We start from the raw sequence: 23,097 nt of genomic DNA, 5'->3' as shown, positions 1-23,097 counted from the left end.
ATTACATATCAGATTGTCATTGTTAGTGAAGATGAGGTCCAGCATATTTTCTAGTCTTGTATTATTATTATTATTATTATTATAATCAAAAAGAAGCGCTAAGCCACAAGGGCTATACAGCTCTAGTCTTGTAGGCTCTACTATTTGCTGGTTTAAGGTGAATTTGGTGCAGAGATTTAATAGTTCGTGTGTGTGTGAATTTTCATCTGAGCTGCCTCCCGGGGTGATCTCTACTAAAACATTGTTTGCTATACTCCTCCATTTTAGGTGTCTCAAGTTAAACTCTCCTAGTAGTAAAATGTTTGGGGCAGGAGTCGGGAGATTTTCCAGACAGTGGTCAGTTTTCTCAAGCTGCTCCTGGAATTGCTGGGAAGTTGCATCTGGAGGCTTGTATACTACCACAATGACAAAGTCTTGGTTTTCAGTCTTTACTGCCGAAACTTCAACTACATCATTTGAGATGTTTAGTAGTTCTGAGGTTAATAAATGCCCTTGTATGATGCTGTCAGGAGACTTGGAACCATTGGTGCACACTGCGATGACATGAGAATGAGACTGGAATTAATTAAGTAAAAGAGAGCGAGAAGCAACCATAGGTATTTGGGCTTTCGTGCATGGCAGTGGGGAAGAACAGACACAAACCATCAGAACTTCCCAAGGGGGAAGGAAAAAGTTAGATGCTACATGAACATAGAAAGGTGCCAACTGAAGAGAAGACAAGCGAATGTAGATAGAAAATGGATGGAGTAAACAGAGGCGACGAACAAATAAGGAACTTCTACTAACATCTGTTACCATCCTATATATGGAAGTATTGCAGAGGTCATGGGAGCGAACAAAATAGCGGAGGCAATGAGCATCACGGCAATTGGTCAAAGATGGCATATTCGCTTCTGCATAGAGGCTCTCAACAGGTGAAGAGCACCAAGGCATAAACGTAATCCCTGGTGATGGATGGGATCAAGGCTGGAAAGAGTTGCAGGAGAGGCCATTGAATATATATGGTTGCCATAATCTAGTGTTGATAAAATTAGGGCAGAATGCAGTCGAAAGTTTGGCAATCAGCCCCTCACGAAAGATGAGCAAGGATTTTAAGGAGGTTCAGCTGGCTATAAAAAGTTGCCTTCAGGAGGTAATGTGAGGTTTCCAGGATAACCGACGGTCAAACAGTAGGCCGAGAAACCTGACAGTATCATGTTCTGGGATAGGCGAACCATATAGGTACAATGGATTATCAGGGACAATAGAACGTCTAGTGAAAGTAATTTGGTGTGTTTTAGTACTAGAAAATTTAAACCCATGAGCAGTGGCCCAGTTGGAAATATGGTTGACCGCATGCTGGAGAGAAACTGCAATGAGGCGACAGTCAGCACCTGCACAAGCTATAGCAAAGTCATCAACATAGTGATGACCAAATATTAGATGGAAGAATAGATGCCAGATCATTTATAGCAAGGAGAAAAAGTACGGTGCTCAGGACACATCCCAGGGGGACACCTTCACCAAACCCAAAAGACACCAAACACAGAAATGTCTCTTGGATAAGAAGTTCTTAAGGAAAAATGGTAGATTGCCTCGGAGGCCTAAGGAGTGAGCTTGGGTCAAGATGTTATATCTCCAAGTTGTGTCCTATTCCTTCTCAAGATAAAAAACGATGGCAATAACCAAGTGGTTATTGGAAAAGGCATTACTTACATATGTATCTAATTGGAACGGCCCTTACGAAAGCCATATTGACTAATGGAGAGACTATTGTGCATCTCTAAATACCACACCAAACATCTGATTACCAGATGTTCCAGTACCTTGCAAACCGTACTGCTAAGATCAATGGGATGATAGTGGGAGGCATCAAGTCCCAAAGTACTTGGTTTACAAAAAGGTAATACAATGGCAGATTTCCACAGCTGGGACAGAACTCCTCACAACCAAATAAGATTAATGAGACTTAAGAGGACCGCAAGGGTTGATGGATGTAAATGCTGGAGCATAAAAGGCACACTGTAAGACTCTTCTCCACTAGAAGAAAAGTCTAATGGCTCAAGCTCTCTGCCAGATTTGGAGGAAAGAAATGAGAGGCAGAGATGGATCCCCTGAGAGATACAGACAAGATATGATCAAGTTCGGTGGTAACGTCAAGAGGGTCAGCTATAGCGACACTGGCAACCCAAAGCACGGGAGTGTATATGCCACTCAGTTTCCATACTTATTTCCAGACTGCATTCATAGAGGAAGCCAAAGTGACAGTAGAAACATAATCCTGCCAACAAGTGCATTTAGCTTCACAGATGACAGCAGGCAGCTGCTCTAATCCGCTTAAAATGAAGGAGGCACTCTGTGGTCCTATTGCGCCAATATCTGCCCCACACAGTGCTTTTCAAATGTACAGCACAAGCACAGGCAAGAGACCACCAAGGCACGCAGCTCTGAGAATGCCTGCCCGAGGTTTGGGGTATAGAGTATGAAGCTGCGGTTAAAATTGAGGTCGAGAAGAGGTGTAACAGCTCATCAGCAGAGGATGAAAAAAGATCCTCACTAAAAGCAGTTTGATGTGAATAAAGGTCCCAATTCACTCTGTCAAATTGCCAGCATGGGATGCGAGGAGGTGGCGATTACAAATGAGAAGTAAGGATGATTGGAAAATGATAGCCGTCATGCAAGTCTGGGAGGACAGATCAGGTAAAGTCCAGTGCAGTTGAGGAAGAGCAAACCGAGAGATTGATGCAGGAGAGAGATCGAGTATGAGGATCAAAATGGATGGGAATACTCGTATTTAAAACATGGAGGGGGAGAGAAGTGAGAAAAGCCTCCAACTGAATTCCACGAGGGTCACAGTGAGACCTCCCAGAGGAAATGGTGAGCACTAAAATCATCAAGTAACAGAAGGGGTGGCAGTAAGGAAGAAACCAGAAATGCAACATCTCAGATAGATAATGCCCGAAAAGGAGAGAGATACAAAGAACAGATTGTATACCACTTATTCAGGTGGATGCGGGCTGCAGTGTAATGCACCAAAGTATAAACAAAGAGCTGATGCTATGGAATACCAGTGCATATAAGAAGTGCACTTTCATTAAAGGTTCCATTGGGAAAAGGATCCAATGAATATAATAAAACAGCCTGAGAGTGAACGGATAACAGTGGAGCGTAATTTGGGTTCTTGTAAACAAACACAGATGGGAAAACTGGGAGAGCAACACCTGTAGCTCACCCCAGTTACCTCTGAGGCTTCGGATATTCCATTGTAAATAAGCCATGATTTGTAAAGAGAAGGATACAAGGAGTCAGAAGGTAGAGGTATCTACAGACTAGAAGTGTTAGTAAAGTCTACATGTAGAGGCACTGGAAAATGAACAAGCAGCAAAGGGTTGGAAAGCTGCAAAGAAAGGAGTTGTGCAGATGGAGAAGAGTGAAGAGGAGCGACAGGAGGTGGATCGGTGTCCATCAAAGGTTTAGTCTCCATAATGTAGTCGGAGATAGCTTTATTTTAGAGGACAAGGACATTGTATGTGGGACAATACTGGAGATAGGAGGAGGGTGAGTAAAGATTGGGATGATGATGGAATTACCAATGTGGAGGGGGGGAAGAAGAGAGGTTAGAAGGAACTTGAGAAGAAGCATGGGAAGGGACAGGAGAGGAAGGTACTGTACGAGGGGGAGGATGGACCTCCACAATCACAACAGAATGAGTGAGGTAAAGATCCAGGTACTGAGACTGGAAATGAAAGAGATTTACCCTTTGGGGATTTGTTGGACTTCGAAGTAGAGAGGTGAAGGGGAGGAGCTGTTGTGTGAGGTCTCGTAGACATAGAAGCTTGCATGTGAGATGAAGATTGGAGAACAGTAAGAGGTGAAGATGTAGGGACCTCAGAGTCCAGGAATGCAAAAGTTAGATACAGAGGCGACTGTGGAAAATGGGACCCCAGAGGTTGGGGGTCTCTTAGTAACTCGAGAATAAGAAATATGGGGAAGTCTCCGCTGGAGGCGTAGATGAGACTGCCATGGTGTAAGCCTTCTGTTTCTTTGAGACAACGGATTTCACGTTCGTTCAAGTAAACCTGGCAATGATGAGAATAAGATGGATGAGCTTCATGACAAAGCAGGAGGGAGGTAGACCACAAGATGTATTGGTATGGTCATTGGCACCACAGACTGGGCATTCAGTCACAGACCTGCAATATTTTGCTGGATGGGCAAACTGTCAGCAATTTCTACACTGTTGTGGTGTAGGGGGTCACCTGTCAGACTTGTAAACGGTGTCCTGCAATATAAATCGATGATGGAAGCTCACAGCAGTCAAAAGTCAAGCTAGCTACACTGCAGGGGTAGTGTCTTCAGCCATGGGCAGGCAGTACATATGTGTCTACTCTAAGGATCAGGAGGTCTTGGAGCTCAAATTGTTCTAAAATGTCATCACCACATGGCTGGAAATTACATTGAACAGTGGTATGTGATAGAATGACAGTACCACTGCAAGAATTGAGAGAGTGATGTTTTTTAATTGTCACAGGAATGGCATCTTGGTTGTAAGGAGAGAAAGATCGTGAGTTTGGCAATATTATTATTATTATTATAATAAAAAAGAAGCGCCAAGCCACAAGGGCTATACAGCGCTGCAGGGCAGGAAGGAAGCGAGGGCATCAGGTGGCAAAAGGGAGGTGGATGAGTAATAGGTTACGGATAACAGCGGAGCAGTGGATGGTGAAAGGGTAAAGGGCAGCAAGAGACTGAGCTAGAAAGGGCTGAGGGGAGTGCATAAGGTATCATCATCAGAATTTGTGGAGTAAATCAGTCGTTGTCAAGAAGTCAATGAGAGAGTCAGGATTAAAGGAGGGTCCATCAGCAAGAAGGGAAGGTAAAGAGAGAGTAGTAGAACGGAGACGGCGTTGGAGGTAAATTCTGCGTGCTCGTTGATAGATAGGGCAGTCTAACAGAATGTGGCTAATCGATACTGGAACTTGACACTGCTCACAGAGAGGTACAGGGTGCCTCTCCATGAGATACCCGTGAGTAAGACGAGTGTGGCCAATGCGAAGACGGGAGAGAGTGGTCTCCCAACCACGGCACTGATGACAAGAAGACGGCCAGTAACCTATGCTCGGTTTAATAGAATGAAGTTTGTTACCAAGCAGAGTTGACCAACATTGTTGCCAACGGGCGTGAAGGTGGGTAGCTATTGCAGCAAAATAGTCCAGAAATGGAACACCTCTATAGGAAATTGGTAGGTCATGCACTGCTGACCTCGCAGCAGTGTCTGCCTGTTCATTGCCCTGTACGTCGACATGACCAAGGACCCAACAAAAAATAATATCTTTATGCTTCGTAGAGATATGGCGTAGCCAAAGTTGGATACGAGAACCAGGGGGTGAGATGTATCAAAGTTTTGTATAGCCTGTAGAGCACTAAGGGAGTCTGAGACTACCACAAATGATGACACAGGCATAGATGCGATACGAATAAGTGCTGCAAGAATGGCATACAATTCAGCAGTAAAAATGCTAGCTGAAGATAGTAAATGCCCCCGCACGACGCTGTCCGGAAACACTGCTGCGAATCCGACGCTGTCTGAAGACTTAGAGCCATCTGTGTACACAGCGGTGGCATGAGAATGGGAGTGGAAGTGATCAAGAAAAAGAGAGCGGGAAGCCACCGTAGGCAGTTGAGCTTTCGAGCAAGGGAGTGAGAAAGAACAGACCCGAACAGCTGGAACTTCCCAGGGGGTAGGGAAAAGTGAGATGCTACATGAACATATAAAGGTGGTAACTGAAGGGAAGACAAGAGTGAATGTAGGCGAAGAGAAAAGGGACGGAGCAAACAGGGGCGGTGAACGAATAAAGAATGTCTACTAATATCAGTGACCATTCTATAAATGGAAGGATTGTGGAGATCGTGAGAGCATACATAGTAGCGAAGGCAATGGGCATCACGGCGATCAGACAAGGATGGAACATTCGCTTCTGCATAGAGGCTCTCAACAGGGGAAGAGCGAAAAGCACCAAGGCACAAACGTAATCCTTGGTGATGGATAGGGTTAAGGCTAGAGAGAGTAGCAGAAGAGGCCGCTGAATAAATCTGGTCACCATAATCGAGTTTCAATAAAACGAGGGCTGAATGTAGGTGAAGCAGAGTTCGACGATCAGCTCCCCAGGAAAGATGAGCAAGGGTTTTAAGAAGGTTTAGCCGGCTGTGACAAGTTGCCTTCAGAGAGGTAATGTGAGGTTTCCAGGATAACCTACGGTCAAAGAGAAGGCCTAGAAACCTGACTGTATCACGTTCGGGGATACGGGAGCCATAGAGATACAAAGGATGATCGGAGATGACAGAGCGTCTAGTGAAAGTAATTTGGCGAGCTTTGGTACTTGAAAATTTAAACCCATGCGTGGTGGCCCAAGTGGAAACACAGTCGACCGCATGCTGGAGAGAAATTGCAATGAGATGACAGTCAGCGCCTGCACAAGCAATAGCGAAGTCATCAACATAGAGTGATGACCAAATATTGGGTGGAAGAACAGAGGTCAAATCATTTATAGCAAGGAGAAAAAGTGTTGTGCTTAGAACACATCCCTGAGGGACACCTTCAGCTTGGACGAAGTCCGGGGAAATAACAGTATTGACTCGAACACGGAAATGTCTGTCAGTTAAAAAGTTCTTAAGGAAGGATGGTAGATTGCCTCGGAGGCCTAAGGAGTGGGCCTGGGCCAAAATATTATACCTCCAAGTTGTGTCATATGCCTTCTCAAGGTCAAAAAATATGGCAATAACTGAGTGATTATTCGCAAAGGCATTACAAACATACGTATCCAAGCATAGTAAGAGGTCTATGGCAGAATGGCCCTTACGAAAGCCATATTGACTAGCAGAGAGACTGTTGTGTGTCTCTAAATGCCACATTAAACGTCGATTTACGAGACGTTCCATCACTTTGCAAACTGCACTAGTAAGAGCGATGGGACGATAGTGGGAGGCATCATGTCCTGTAGTACCCGGTTTGCGGAAAGGGAGAACAATGGCAGATTTCCACAGCTGGGGAAGAACTCCTTGTGCCCAAATAAGATTGAAGAGGTGTAAGAGGACTACAAGGGCTGACCGATGTAAATGTTGTAACATACGAATATGAATATCGTCAGGCCCAGCTGCCGATGATCGGCAAGCTGAGAGCGTTGCCTCCAGTTCTTGAAGTGTAAAAGGCACATTATACTGTTCTTCTCTGAGAGAAGAAAAGTCCAAGGATACTAACTCTCTGGCAGACTTTGAAAGAAACGAGGGGCATAGATGGAGCCCCCGGGAAATATGGACCAGATGTGTGCCAAGTTCAATGGCAACGTTGAGAGGGTTTGCTACATCAACACCAGCGACCCGTAGAACAGGAGCCGGGTCAGTAGAGTATTTACCACTCAATTTCCTCACTTTTTTCCAGACTGCACTCATAGAAGAAGCAGAGGTGATGGTGGAAACATAGTTCGCCAGCAAGTGCGTTTAGCTTCACGGATGACACGGCGAGCGATCACACGCTTCTGCTTAAAATCAAGAAGTCTCACAGCAGTTCTATTGTACCGGTACCTGCCCCATGCAGCGCGTTTCAAACGTACTGCACGAGCACAAGCAGGAGACCACCAAGGCACGCACTTCTGAGAATGCCTGCCTGAGGTTTGGGGTATAGAATGAGAAGCTGCGGTATAAACTGACGTCGAGAAGAGGTGTAGGAGCTCATCAATGGAGGATGAAGAAGGAACCTCACTAAAAGCAGTGAGTTGCAAGTAAAGATCCCAATTTGCCCAATCAAATTGCCAGCGAGGGCTACGGAAAGGTGGTGAATAGGAAGGAGAAGTAAGAATGATTGGAAAATGATCGCTGTCATGTAAGTCCGGTAGAAAAGACCAGGTGAAGTCTAGTGCAGTGGAGGAAGAGCAGACTGATAGATCGATGCAAGAAAGAGTATGAGTACGAGGATCAAAATGGGTGGGAGTACCCGTATTTAAAACATGGAGGGAGTGAGAGGCGAGAAAAGCCTCCAACTGGATGCCACGTGAGTCACAATGAGACCCCCCCCCCCAGAGGAAATGGTGGGCATTAAAATCACCAAGTAACAGAAGTGGTGGTGGTAAGGATGAAACAAGAAAGGCAAAGTCTGGGATAGAAAATGCTCAAGAAGGAGAGAGATATAAGAACATATTGTAAACCACTTATTCAAGTGGATACGGGCTGCAGTGTAATGCAGCGAGGTATGGACAAATAGTTGACAGTACGGAATATCATTGCGTAGAAGAAGGGCACTTTCATTAAAGGTCCCATCTGAGAAAGGATCCGAAGAATACAATAAATTTTAGCCTGAGATAGGTTGGAAAACAGCCAAGTGTAATTTTGGTTCTTGTAAGCAAGCACCAACAGGGGAAAACCTGGAAAGCAACACCTGAAGCTCACCCCGATTACCCGAGGCCCCGGATATTCCACTGTAAATAGGCCATGATTGGCAATGAAGAAAATACCAGGAATCCATAGGGAAAGGCACCTATGGACTAGAGGGGTTAGAAAAGTCAACGTGTGGTGGCATTGGAAGATGTTCAAGCAGCGAAGGAACGGAGTGTTGCGAAGAATGGGGTTGTGAAGATGGAGGAGAGGGAAGAGAAGGAACAGGAAGTGAATCAGTGTCCATTGAAGGTTTAGTCTCTGCAATATATTCTGAAATGGCTTCAAGTGTTTCTGAATTCAAAGATGTATGGGAGACCAAGTTGGAGATAGAAGGGGGAGGGTGAGTAAAGATTGGGACAGTAATGGACTGTACCAAAGTAGAGGGGGAGGAAAGAGTGTAAGGGACTGGAGATGAAGTGTGGGGGGGGGGACAGAAGAGGCAGAAACCTGGAAGGTGGCAGAAGAGGGAGAAACTTGGGAGGGGATGGGGGTGGAAGGCATAGTACGAGGAGGAGGGTGAATCTCCACACTTGTAATAGAGCCAGTGAGAGGGGAAGAACTAGGCACAGAGACTGGAAAGGTAAAGTGTGGAGGTGGAAGAAGGGAAGGAAGGGGCAAAGAAGATTTGAGCAATGTGGAGTTTTTGGACTTCTGAGAAGTAGAGAGGCGATTGGTATTAGGTGTCGTACGAGGTCTTGTCGATACTGGGGCTTGTGAAGAAGGACGCGAAGATGTGAGAACAGACGACTGAGTTGTAGGCGGGACGTCAGAGCCAAGGACAGCAAAAGGATTAGATGCCGGAGTGGCTATGGGAGGGGTAACAACAGAGGAGGCTGCAGAAGATGGGACCCCAGAAGTAGGGGGATGTTTTGAAACACGAGAATAAGAAACACGGGGTAGTCTCCCTTGGAGGCGGAGATGAGTAACTGCCATAGCATAAGGGAGACCTTCTGCCTCTTTGAGGCAACGGATTTCACGTTCATTTAAGTAGACCTGGCAACGGCGGGAGTACGAAGGGTGAGCTTCATTACAATTAAGGCAAGATGGAGGTTGACTGCAAGATGTATTAGAATGGTCGTCAGCACCACAGACTGGGCATTCGGCCATAGATCTGCAATATTTTGCTGGGTGACCAAAACGCCAGCAATTTCTACACTGTTGCGGTGTAGGTATCACCTTTCGAACTTGTAACCGATGTCCTGCGACATATACAGAGGACGGGAGTTCTCGGCTGTCAAAAGTTAAACGAGCCACATTGCAAGGGTAACATCTCCGCCCACGAGCAGGAAGGACATAAGTGTCTACTTTGAGGATTGGGAGATCCTGGAGTTCCAGCTGTTCAAGAATGTCATTGCCACATAACTGGAAATTCTGTTGGACTATGGTATGGGGCAGAATGGCAGTACCACTACAAGAATTGAGAGAAAGATGTTTTTCAATAGTGATAGGAGTAGTATCGATATTCGAAAGGAGAGAAAGATCATGAGCTTGGGTAGCATTCTGGACAGTGACGATGCGCATACCGCTCTTGAGAGCATGAAATGAAATATCTCTACCAACATGACGCAGGAGCGCTTTGCCAATACTATGGTCAGAAAGGTAGGCAGAAGAAGAAGTCGGTCTTAAAGTAAAGAATTTAGTCCATTGTGTGGTCCGAAACTGAACGTGGAGAGGGAGTGCATGACATGTCGGTCTTTTCTGAGTAGAATGGGAAGGTAACGAAGGAGCATCATCAGGAGATTGACGTTGGCATTTAGGAGTAGGACCGGAGTTGGTCCGGCGTGAAATGGGCGGGCGATTCGAAAATTGCCGTACCCTAGAGGGAGAAGCCGGAAGCATAGTCAAAGGAGAGCGGAGTTCAGACAAATTGAAGGAGTCAGTCAAAGCCCCGGTACCTGAAGCGGGTGAGGAAACAGCACCAGCAAGAGGTACAGGGGCATCAGGAGTGTCCGAAGAGTGATCTAAAAACAAGGCAGGGTCAGAATGGGGTGCGGTATGAAGAAGGGGCCCGGGGGTAGTGGGTTCATGGATTGGGTTCTCCATGGTTAGGTTACTCCTTTGCTTTTTGTTTTTAAGAAAAAAAAAGAAAGAAGAAAAGAAAATAAAAATAAAAAAAAGAATAAAAAAAGGGGGGAGCGGGGAGGAATAGTTCCCAAGAGGAATGAAAGGGCCGGAAATCTCCCTCCGCGCCCAAGAGGACCTCAGCACCGCTAGTAGCGCAGATGTAGCATGGAACCCGTGCCATACCCTACCCTTCATGCCAGTAAACCAGCAATCCGGGATAGCAACCTCACATCTGCTGAGCTACCTTGGTGGACAAAAGAGAGGGCGGCCGGATATCCGCCACAAAGCATGCCTCCTTCGGCCACCACCCCCGGAATCCAAAAGGTGGCTTCCAGAGATACACCCGTCGCCCGAAAGACACCCAAAGCTACTCCGGGATACCGGAGAAGGATCGGGACATCCCCAGGCAATCCAGATTCCACGGCAAACTACGCCACCGCCAAGAACCTCAACGGAATGGGATGGACCCCAGTATCCTTTCCCCTACCTAGGAACTAGCGCGCCTGTGGGAGAAATCCCAAAGGCCAAAAAGAGGAAGGGCAAAAGGGAGGGGTGGGGAAGAGGAGGAGGAAAGAAAAAAGGGGAGGATGGGATAGGGAGGGGGGATTGGGGGGTAATTAGGTTCGGTCTGAGGAAGGAGACCGACAGGTCTGATTCCTCAGACCAAGAGCTTCTTCACCACAACAAGGAGCCCCCCTTGAAGAGGTGTGAGTTTGGCAAGCATTCTGTACTGTGACAATGCATGCACTGCTCTTGAGACAATGAAACAGAATATTATAACCAACATGGCATAGGGAGCACCTTACTGATACTATGATCAGAAAGATATTCTGAAGATGTCAGTTATGGTGAAAAACTTTGCCCATTGTGTACTATAATGCATAGTATATAAATAACAAAAAAAGGCATAATACCGTGACTGGAACGATACACAAATAACGGTCCAAGTCGAACCGAAACATCGTCGTAAGCTTCTCTCTTTTATGTGCGGGTTATTTGTGTATGCATAGTATATAAAGGAAGTGATTGTCGTGTTGGTCTCTTCTGAGTAGAATGAGTCAGTCAAAATAACGTCATCAGAAGAAGGTCGTGGCCATTTAAATACAGGACCAGAAGTGGTCCATGTTGAGGTGGGCACGTGATCTGAAAACCATTGCACCGTATGGGGAGAAGCTGGAAGCATAGTCAAAGATATGCGGAGGTCAGAGGTGTCAAAGGAGTCAGGCTGAGCCTCTGTATCCAGAGCATGGGACAAATGTCACCTGCGGAAGATACAGGGGCAGTAGAAAGGTTCAAAGAATGGTCTGGTAACAAGGCAGGGTCATCAGAGGGTGTTGCTACAGGAAGGGGCCCAGGAGGAGGAGGCACGTGGACTTGTTTTTGTTTTTAAGAAAAAAAGAACAAAGAAAAAAAAAGGAAAAAAAGGGGGGAGCATGGAGGGGCAGCTCCCAGGGGGAAAGGACCGCAAGCCTCCCCTTCTGTGCCCAAGAGGACAACCTCAGTGCAGCCGGTAGTGCAGATGCAGCATGTGACCTGTGCCATACCCTACCTTTTAAGCCAGTAAACCAACAGTCCAGGATAGCAACCTCGGTGGACAATAGGGAGGGCGGTTGGAAACCCGCCACAAAGCATACCCCTTTCAGCCACCACCACCTGTAACCCAAAAGGCAGCCTCCAGAGATACACCTGTCACCTGAAAGACACCTGAAGCCTCTCCCCCCCCAGTAGACCGGAGAAGGATCAGGATCTCTAGATGATCCAGATTCCACGGCAAACTACACTACCACTGAGGATCTCAATGGAAGGAGATGGACCCCAGAATCCCTTCTCAGGTCTAGGAACTACAAAGCCTAAGGGAACAACCTCAAAGGCAGAAACAGGAAAGGGAAAGTGGAGGGATGGGGAGAGGAAAGGGAAAAGGGTGATGGGAAGGATAGGATAGGGAAGGGGGGATTGGGGGTGATTAGGTTCAGTCTGAAGAAGACCAAAAGGTCTAATTCCTCAGACCCATAGCTTCTTCACTGCACAAAGGAGCCCCCCTTGAAGAGGTTGGTTCCCAGTAACCTTTACACAGTAATGTTACTTTCATGATAAAGTATTGTGAGCTTGTTTCACATTTCATTATTTCATATTTGTAGATCTTTCTACATATGAGGTATCATATGGCAAAAAAGAAGCACCAAATTCAAACAATGGAAGAAAATGCAGAAGTGTGGGAGATCAGAATTAAGAAGCCAAGTTGCTTTACTTCATTATGGGGCCCCAAACCTAACTTACAATACAATAGACAATAACTACATGCTTCCACAGACAAAATGTGTAGGAATCAATTTATTCAGCAACCCAGATTTTGGCCTAAGTGGTGCTTATTTTCTTTTGTAATACAATGACTCACATGTTCTCAAGTCATTTAATGGTCCAGTCATCAAATTAAAATAGTTTTGCATAGTCTTAAATTTTAAGAATTCTTGTGTCTTAATTATGCAGTAGTTTACTTATTTATTTATATTTTATGTTAGCATTCTGCTACTCCACAGGATGCACAGGAGAAACCAAAACAAAATTTATCCTGGACCTGAAGAAGTTCTTGTTAAACAAAGTGGAAGGTGGAGACAGGTATGTGTTGGTGAGGTTGGCAAGGTGTTGGTGAGGTTGGCAAGGTGTTGGTGAGGTTGGCAAGGTGTTGGTGAGGGTGGCAAGATGTTGGTGAGGGTGGCAAGATGTTGGTGAGGGTGGCAAGGTGTTGGTGAATATAATAATGGTATACAGTACCAATAACTAGATAAGTAAGACATGTATGCAGCAGTTAGATTTCAGGTATGTCTTGCTACTTCTACTTACACTTAGATCACACTACACGTGCATTGACAAGCATATATATACACTGGGTTTTCTTCTATTTTCTTACTAGTTCTTGTTCTTGTTTATTTCTTATCTCCATGGGGAAGTGGAACAGAATTCTTCCTCCATAAGCCATGCGTGTCATAAGAGGCGACTAACATGTGAGGAGTAAGGGGCTCATAGCCCCTTCTCCAGTATACATTACAAAAGTTAAAAAGAGAAGCTTTTGTTTTTCTTTTTGGGCCACCCTGCTTTGGTGGGATATGGTTGGTTTGCTGAAAGAGGTTTGTAGGGAAGGAGGGGTAGGGGTCATCCTAGGAAAGGTTGGAGGGAAGAGGTAAAGGTTTTGTGTGTGAGGGGCTTGGACATCCAACAAGTGTGTGTGTGATAGAAGCAAGTGGAACCAAGTGGTCTTGATGACTTGATGTGCTGTTGGAGTATTAGGGAATTCAGGAAAACTGCATATGGCCTGTACTGTAAAGGAGGGTTGCAGTCTGGAGGAGCATCTGAGCTGTAGTATCAGCACTCCTCTGACAAGACAGTGATAGAGTGAATGATGGTGTATTTTTTTTTTTTTTGGGGGGGGGAGGGGGGACACTCTACCTCAATGGGAGATGGATGGCATTTAAAATAATATTACTGTACTACAGTAGCATGAGGTGCTATCAAAAAGTTCCTGGACCCATGAAAAAAAATATATAGGCTTAGCTTACCTAATCAAATAGATGAAATTGTCTCCTTCGAATTGCTCTCCTTGGGAGACTATATACTGATCCCAGTGATACATCTCTTCCACTTCTCAAAGTATTTCTGAAACGCTTCTTTTCTACCGGCATGTAGCATGGCCTGTGATTCTGCTTGAATCTCCTCCATATCCTTAAAATACTGCTTCTTGTGTACCACTTTTTGGTTTAGAAAGAGAAAGAAGATGTGGGGAGTAGAGAGGGTGGGGGATGACTACTATGTCATTTTTTGTCTATAAAATAATGGTCTTTCTGGTCTTGAGTCAGCAAGTGGGGCACAAATTTTGCAACCACTCGCCTCATGTTCAGATTGTCAGTCAGAACTTTGATACGATCCATAAGAAATTCCCACAGCAGCTGCAATGTTCTAGATATTCTGACAATGATCTTTGTGAATAGCCTTTCTCACTTTTTCATGTTGGCATCTGTTTTTGAGGTGGATGGATGACCAGAGCATTCATCATCCTCAACTGATATTTGTCCTGCCTTGAATCGAGAAAACCATTCAAAACTCTGTATCTGACCTATTGCTTTGTCGCCAAATGCTTACTGCAACATTTAGAGCTTCCCTAGCTGTTTTATTGAGCTGAAAAAAGAATTTCACACACAAATGCTTTTTTTTGTTTTGTTTTAAAGATCCCATTCTGATACACCAAACATTGCAACAATGCACCGACATGATGAAAAATGCTCATCTAACCTCAACGGAATGACCGACCTCGCTGAAACTCACCATTCTACTTCACAAAGGAGTGTACTGCATAACGTGACCTATGCTACCATCATATTTCACCCAGGAAGCGTGCAAAAGTTTAGTCCTGAAACTTTTTTGATAGCACCTTGTATGTACTGTATTGATATGAGGTGAAGAAAGTTTTACATTTTTAAATATTTTGGAGTGAACAATGGCTTTGACAAAGTGCAGAATTTTGTTTATAGCTTAGCAGGAATCCATATTACCTTAGGCACTTTTAGCACTTTAAATTATTACTTTTTAATTGAAAATATTTTAAGTTTAGTGGAATAATTGAAGCTTTGTAAAGTTGTTGAAAAATATCCTTAAAAATGTGTGGAAATATTGTAAAATATCAAGATTTTTTATTTAATAAAAATGTTGTATTAGGATATTGCTCAGCTAGGCCTGTAGAAATAAAGATATGTATTATTATTATTAAAGTGTAATTTTGAGAGAACTTAATAAAATAAGGAAACTAAACACATTTTTCAGGAGGGCTGGAGCAGATTCCTCGACCCAGTCAGTGGAAGAGTTTGCTGCCACTTACCACTTCAGGAATCTGGACAAAAATGACAATCAATATTTGGAGAAAAAAGAAAAGAAATTAGCAAAAAATTTTTTGAAGAGGTGAAATATAATTTGTTTTACAAATCAGTGCTGGAATATGTACTGAAGCATTTTATTGTCTCCTTGACACGTGCTGCATTTATTTTTTTCATTTGTATTTCTGTATTTGCATATTCAGTGATTAGATTTAGGTTGCATGATTTTTTTAAACATTCTCAGTTTTTTTTTTTTTTAAACTGTGCCCTAGCTTTATTTCCATGTGTAAACTTGAAATGACTACAGACTGTGGTGCTCTGAACTCTGTGGATACACAGACATATTGCTTACAATAATGAATAAAGAACACAAGTGCAGATGAAGGTTTTATTTTGATATTTTTTTCTCTTCATAGCTTTACTATAGCTGATTTGATCAACCTCTATACAATGTAATTATTACCTCAATAAAAGGCTCTGCACTTGTCTTTTCTTCATTATTAAACTATTTTTAGCATATTATTTCTTCTTTTGCAGTAATCCAAAGTTAAAGAAGTGTGGGCGAAAAATTACAAACTATTGTGATGTGGACAGGGACAGTAAGGTATCACTGGAAGAATGGATTGCTTGTGTCGTGGTGGTGCAGAATGAAACTGGTTAGTTCATCTTCACTTCTTTTCTTCCTAGAGTACATTTTTGCACACAATAATTTTTTTTAACTTAACAGGCTGACCCCAAAAAAAGAAATACTTTCACCATAATTCACTCATTTGCTGTCTTTCCAGAAGTGTAGTGGCATTACAATCAGTTTACCCTCTAACTGCCAGATCTCCACCCCCTCCTTCAGAGTGCAGGACCTCTCCTTGCTACCTCTGGGACTCAAGTCTGGCTAACCAGTTTTCCTGAATCCTTTCATAAAAGTTACCTTGCTCACACTTCAAAGCATGTCCATTAAAAACTACTTGTCTCCATTCACTCCTATTTAACAAACTCACAGAAGCCTGACGACACTCAAAGATTTTATTTTATTTCTTTGCAAGGTTACAATGTGCATTTACAGTTTTGATTTCTTAAGTACAAAGACAGCCACTATCATGCTGGGGCATTTTGGGCAGACTAATCCTAGTACATAATAATTACTTAAGTCTAGACAAGACAAGAGTGGTTAACTTTTTAATAATTCTTTAATTTATCTTAATACTAATGTGAGGTAGTCAAGGTGGAGGTTTATAAGAATAATAATCTTGAAGTTGCACATAATAAAAACAATATTACAATTAATGGTTCAAACAGTAATATTTCATGGATTGGCAGATGTTTTCATAAATGCAAAGTCATATAATATATTTGGGAGAGTTGCTTCAAACTGGTTAGAAGTTGTTTTGGTTGGTTTGGTTAATACTGAGAAATGAGATGATTTTTAAGCATAGCCCTAAATTTGTATGTTGTCAAGGGATCCTTTACCAGTTCAGGTAGTGAATTCTGGATCTTTGAGCCCTTTATGTGCACTACATTTTGGCATAGTGTGAGACTGACACGAGGGATGTTGAAGAGTGCCTTATGCCTTGTATTGTGACTGTGCATTCTGTTGTAGCTACCAAGGAAAAGTTTAAGTGGAGGGTTTATATTGGAGTTTAATGTTCTGTATATATAGTAGGCACAGTAATATGAGTGTATGTCTTGTATATTTAGTAGATTCAGGGCATAGGATTTAGTTCATAGTCTGCCATGTGGTGGCAGCACTGTAGTGCTGGAAGCAGCATCATTCATGTGTGTACTTGACGCCCACCCAGACATCCCTAGACTGTTTCTTCAAGAAGGTGGACAAAGGTAGTGAGTCTTGCCAGGAGCTTGAATAGGTGCCATCAACTTCAAATCCTACAGCATTTATGCCATCACCTTCTCACCAGCTGTTTTCTTAAATTTACTTTATTTACAAACTTTATTACAAAGATTATAAACTTTATTTCATTTATAGCACATTTTGTTATGTTGAGCTTACGAACAATTGCTCAGAACTAAACCTGTTTGTACCAAGTAGGGGAGTACATATCTGTATCTGAACTCATTCTCTTCCTCCCTCCAAGCTGATATTCAATCTTTCATTGTCTGGATTTCTATGGTCATCTTGTTCTTTTCTGTTTGCTGTTAACTTTATTCTTTTGTATTCCCCTCCTAAATTCCTCCACCAACTTTTGCAATCTCCCAAAAGAACCATGTCATTGGCAAAGGCAGCTGTAATAACAGACCTCCAAATAGCCGTGCCTAAGCCCCACTATTACATTGTTTTCCCTTTTTACTTCAATGGTACGGTTCTCACTACATGTTCTAGTGTGGGGGTAGCTTAAATAAAGCCTTATAAAGTCTAGGCCCTAGACTTTATAAGTACTGTATTACCTTAGACTCTAGGGTAATACTTACACTCGTGATTGGTTGTCCTCAGTCTCTGAAGTCTTTTCACCAACCCTCTCAACAGGTTCAACTACTATTACAAAAATAGGGATATATTCTAGACAGGCATATACAGAATATACAAGTTAAGCATTTTCCTATTCATACAAAGGATACACACCCTTAGCTGCTTTGCCAGTACAGTCACATGGTCCATCTTACACAATTAGTACTCCTTTCCTCTTGATGGCCTTAACCCAGTGTTTTGACACACTGTAGTCACCCTGGGTATAATGGTTACATCATATTCAAGTACAAATATTACCTCTGGGGCACTCACATCTTGCCCAGAAACAAGAAAAAGAAAGGAGAGCCTACCAGGTTGGTACTACAACAAGAGAAGGGGAGCCAGCTAGCCTCCTCTCATCTGTCCAACAATAACAAACAAGAGACTGTCGACATGCCCAGTTCTTTAGCTACTACACTAATTCTGTTTTCTATTACACCTTATTTTACTTTCAGAAAAGAAATACAAAATTATAAACTACTTATTTTAATTGTACACTTATACAGTGGACCCTTGAAATTCGTGATTAATCCGTTCCAGAAAGTCCGCCAAAATTCAAAATTCATGATTTTCAAAATTATTTTCCTCATAAGAAATAATGTAAATAAAATTAATCCGTTCCAGACACCCAAAAGTATTAAAAATATATTTTTTTTATTTTAAATGTAAATTTATCTACACAGAAAACAGTGAGACATGAATAAAACAATTATAACTTGACATTTACCTTTATTGAAGAGTTGTTGATGTGTGGAAGATGGGAGGAGGGGAGAGGATGGAAGAGCTACTATTGTTTGGAAGGGGAATTCCCTTCCATAAAGACTTCAGGTAGCAAGTCCTTTTCCAGGGTTACTTCCCTTTTTTGTATTTTAATGCCACTAGGACCAGCTTGAGTCATTGGACCCCTGTCGCTCAAAAAATTGTTCCAGAAAGGTCTGTTTCTGGCATTTCTTTAAAATTTGCCTAAAATGAGACAAGACACTGTCACTGAACATGTCTCGTACACGGCCTGCAACAGCTTTGTCAGGGTAATGTTCCTCCACAAATCTTTCCATCCTAGTCCACATTGCACACATATCCTTAATAAACCATACCACGGGCGGGGATAGAACCCGCAATCAGAGAGTCTCAAAACTCCAGATCGTCACGTTAGCCACTGGACCAGCTAACGCGACGGTCTGGAGTTTTGAGACTCTCTGATCGCGGGTTCTATCCCCGCCAGTGGTATGGTTTGTTTGCAATCGTGTCATTACGATTTCGTGAGACATATCTTTAATCTCTGAAGAAAGCAACTTCTTCCCTCTCTCTTCCTCCTCCTCTGAAGCAATTTCCTGAGCTGTGGTCTGTTGCTGTTGCAGATTAAGGTCTAGCAGCTCTTCAGTGGTTAGCTCTTCATTGTGATCCTCCACCAACTCTTCCACATCTTTGCCACTAACCTCCAACCCCATGGACTTTCCCTAATAGAACAATAGATTCCACAACTGGCAGAGAGTTGTCACGGTCAGTCTCAAACCCTTCAAAATCTTTGTCGAGGACATTCTGGCTGGCCACAGTTTTCTCCAAGCAGAGTTCATTGTCCTGGAAGTCACTTCCTGCCAGGCTGGTGCTGCCCCTGTATTCCACACCTATCCCTAGCACCCTAACATTTACTTCTTTGTATGTTAAACAACCACGGTGACATGACACATCCCTGTCTAAGGCCTCCTTGTACTGGGAAAATTCCCTCATTCTTTTCTACCTCAGCCTCACTATCCTCATAAAAGATCAATAATTTATAACTAACAATATTTTTAACAATAATCTGTAATTTCCCAGCTCTGGAACTTAACTGGTAGTTTGAACATTAGACAGAAATCAGGTGGCAGCCTAAAAATTCAGACATGTACCTCCCACCAAGCACTGATACACACTGAGTTCACTTTGGCAGCCATGAGTGTGAGTCATGTGAACCCTCTCCCTCCAGCTACACAGAAATATACAATTTCAGTCAAAACTGTACATGTAGATAAATGCTAGAATTTTTATAACACATGTTATGGTTATTTACATTATATATTATGGAATTAAAGGTGATTTTAACAAGGTTTATTGTAGGAAGCAACGATCCTTGACATTACAATTCATGCCCACGCACAGTACAGTAAATACTTGGTAATGTGGACCTTAATATAAAAGACTTTCAAAATAACAGGCAAAATCTGCTGGGTAAGTTATATTTTTAACTTCTTTATTTTCAATGTTTTTTACTGTAAAATTGTAAATTATGTGTATAGTACTATATTAGGTGTAGAGTACACCTGATTTAACAGACACTAGGACAATCCCCCTATTAGTTCAATACATCAAGGGTTTACTGTACAGTACCTAGTCTGGATATAATGTCTTAACCAGAATTTTAAATTATACTACAAGAGGAAGACCATGTACATTTACCCAGAATCAGCTACTATATATCGTACACAACATTGCCAGTGAACGGTTCTTACATCATAATATTAGTGTATTCTGCTTTATACAGTGATGAGGCCTCGTTACAGTATGTGCATTACTGGGTAACTACATTAATGGAATTACTGCTGTCAAACATTTATAGCTTCCTTTCTGATATCACCTTATCAGAAGTGGATGGCATCTCTTCTGGTGACATGACTGTTACCTGTACTTTCATCATAGTTCCTCATGATTGCATCATGTTTACTTAAGGTCAATACTGCATGGATAACTGCCTAATGAACAATTTTGTCACAGTCAACCCATTCCTCATATTAATCATTTATGTCAGAAATCTGTTTGCATAGGTGTTTTGTGTAAGCCCATTTCTGAATATGCATGGTAACCTTCAGAATTGGTAGAAACAATATTATCATGAGGGAGCACTAGAAGGCCATAGTTTATGCCAGTCATTCTTAGTAGCAGTAACATCATCCCATTCTTAATGGTCAGTTCTTTAGAGAATGTTTCAGGATCAACAATCTTTACTCAGCTGCAGTATTATATTTTTAAACATTTAATTATTCCTTGTTTCATTGGCTGAATCAGTAAGTTGCAGTTGTGGGGGACAAATATTTTGTATTATTATTAATTATTATTATTATTTTACCTATACTGTATGTATGATCTGCATGAGTAATATATAGCATACATTTTGTAAGAAAAGTATTGTGGCACCAATTAGTTAACAAATGAGTGAATTAGTTAGCAATTGAGTGAACAGATGTATTGTCAAATATAAGCATAATCTTCTAATACTTCATATACCTTCTTGTTGAGCTACTATACATATAACTAATATTTTTATACCCTTGTATGCATTTAGACATGGACTTTCTCCACTCACAAGTAATTTATACTTGCCCCTTTGCCCCTACTAGCTACATTTATGTGTCCTTTGATTCTTTTACCTCAGTCATGTTTTTCTCATCACTAAACTGGTAGACAAATGGAAAATGTGTACAGTGTGCCAATATTTAAAAGAAAGGTGACAGGGAGGATCCAATGAGCTACAATCCTGTCTCACTGATGAACATTACTGTGAACTTAATGGAAAAATAAATACATTATAGAAAAAGTATACAAGGCACCTCAAAGAAATACTAACCAGTGAACAATTAATTCATTTTCCCATCACCAAATTACTGTACTATATACTGAATCTATTTTACAATATATACTGTATGCACTATGCTTACTAGTTATAAAATTTATTTAGTTTAAAAATATAATGTCTTTTTGAGATTAAACATCTGATTGATACAATACATTTTATATGGTATTATTTCACTGCTGGAAACCTGTGCTTTTTTTTCCTGATTCATCTCTGCCTTTAACCTTTCTCATATTACGAACAAGATGAACCCCTATTCATTTAACATTCACTTGCATACAAGATTGTAATTTGCAGGCTTTCAGACAGCTTTTATTGAGGGCTAGAAGCTTAGTAAAAATCTAGCCACCAGTAGGAGATCACTGTCACTCTGAACTCTTGTAGTCCAGTATGAATCCACCATTGTTACTTCACTGTTTCTACTACTTCGGCTGACCCCTTCACAAGATATCCGTCTTCCCTTTCTCCACATCTTCCCTCAGGTGACAGCCCAAGTGGTGTTGGTGAAGATGACGTCAGAAGATTCGAAGAGAATCCACTTCATAAATATCTTATATCAGAAGACAGATTGAAAAATAGAAATTGGTAGAATGCCACTTGCTTGGTGATTTGTAGAGGTGGATATAATTAACTCGTATTGGCATATGCTAAGCTGAGTAGTAATGCAATATATGAACTGGAACACAATTTGCACATAGCACTCACTTGTACTCTTGCATACAAGGTCACACAATACAGTAATCCCTTGCAAATCTGATACCAGCTAATAAAAATACTTTAAGCTATTCACATTTTGGATTATTTTCCAAGCTGTTACAAAATGGGGGCACGTCACAAGCGATGTTCCTCAGGGGTCAGTGTTGGGCCCATTGTTGTTCACAATTTACATATACGACATAGATGAGGGAATAAATAGCGACATAAGCAAATTTTCTGATGACACCAAAATAGGCCGTCCAATTCATTCTAATGAGGACATTAGAGCACTCCAGGATGATTTGAATAGACTGACGCAATGGTCGGAGAAGTAGCAGATGCAGTTTAATATTGACAAATGCAAAGTTCTAAATGTTGGACAGTTAAATAACCATGCCACATATAAACTAAATAATGTAGATCTTAATACTTCTGATTGCGAAAAGGATTTAGGAGTTCTGGTTAGCAGTAATCTAAAACCAAGACAACAGTGCATTAGTGTTCGCAATAAAGCTAACAGAATTCTTGGCTTCATATCTAGAAGTATAAATAATAGAAGTCCTCAGGTTGTTCTTCAACTCTATATATCCTTGGTTAGGCCTCATTTAGACTATGCTGCTCAGTTCTGGTCACCGTATTACAGAATGGATATAAATGCTCTGGAAAACGTACAAAGGAGGATGACAAAGATGATCCCATGTATCAGAAATCTTCCCTATGAGGATACACTGAGGGCCCTGAATCTGCACTCTTTCGAAAGGCGTAGAATTAGGGGGGATATGATCGAGGTGTATAAATGGAAAACAGGAATAAATAAAGGGGATGTAAATAGTGTGCTGAAAATTTCCAGCCAAGACAGGACTCGCAGCAATGGTTTCAAGTTGGAAAAATTCAGATTCAGGAAGGATATAGGAAAGCACTGGTTTGGTAATAGAGTTGTGGATGAGTGGAACAAACTCCCGAGTACAGTCATTGAGGCTAAAACGTTGTGTAGTTTTAAAAGT

The 23,097-nt window shown here is 42.1% G+C and overlaps 1 protein-coding gene across 10 annotated transcripts in view; it reads left to right on the top strand.

Moving 5' to 3' along the window:
• LOC128691929 (SPARC-related modular calcium-binding protein 1) overlaps nucleotides 1-23,097 on the top strand; it is a 741,978-nt gene that overhangs the window by 697,678 nt on the left and 21,203 nt on the right. For 7 of the 10 annotated variants that reach the window (XM_070080108.1, XM_070080089.1, XM_070080126.1 and 4 more), the window contains 5 exons: nucleotides 13,011-13,089; nucleotides 14,694-14,867; nucleotides 15,286-15,420; nucleotides 15,873-15,991; nucleotides 21,880-22,014. In XM_070080108.1, coding sequence (XP_069936209.1) covers nucleotides 13,011-13,089; nucleotides 14,694-14,867; nucleotides 15,286-15,420; nucleotides 15,873-15,991; nucleotides 21,880-21,986 — 614 coding nt within the window. In that variant the 3' untranslated portion in view covers nucleotides 21,987-22,014. Of the gene's footprint in view, nucleotides 1-13,010; nucleotides 13,090-14,693; nucleotides 14,868-15,285; nucleotides 15,421-15,872; nucleotides 15,992-16,120; nucleotides 18,869-21,879; nucleotides 22,015-23,097 lie in introns of those variants that run through there. The other 3 variants (XM_070080114.1, XM_053780916.2, XM_070080101.1) reach the window with 3 other exon arrangements.

This window comes from Cherax quadricarinatus, chromosome 6 (assembly GCF_038502225.1).
Source record: "Cherax quadricarinatus isolate ZL_2023a chromosome 6, ASM3850222v1, whole genome shotgun sequence".
Taxonomy (NCBI): Eukaryota; Metazoa; Arthropoda; class Malacostraca; order Decapoda; family Parastacidae; genus Cherax; species Cherax quadricarinatus.
Note: the sequence above shows the minus strand (reverse complement) of the source record. Positions and strands in the feature narration are given on the sequence as shown.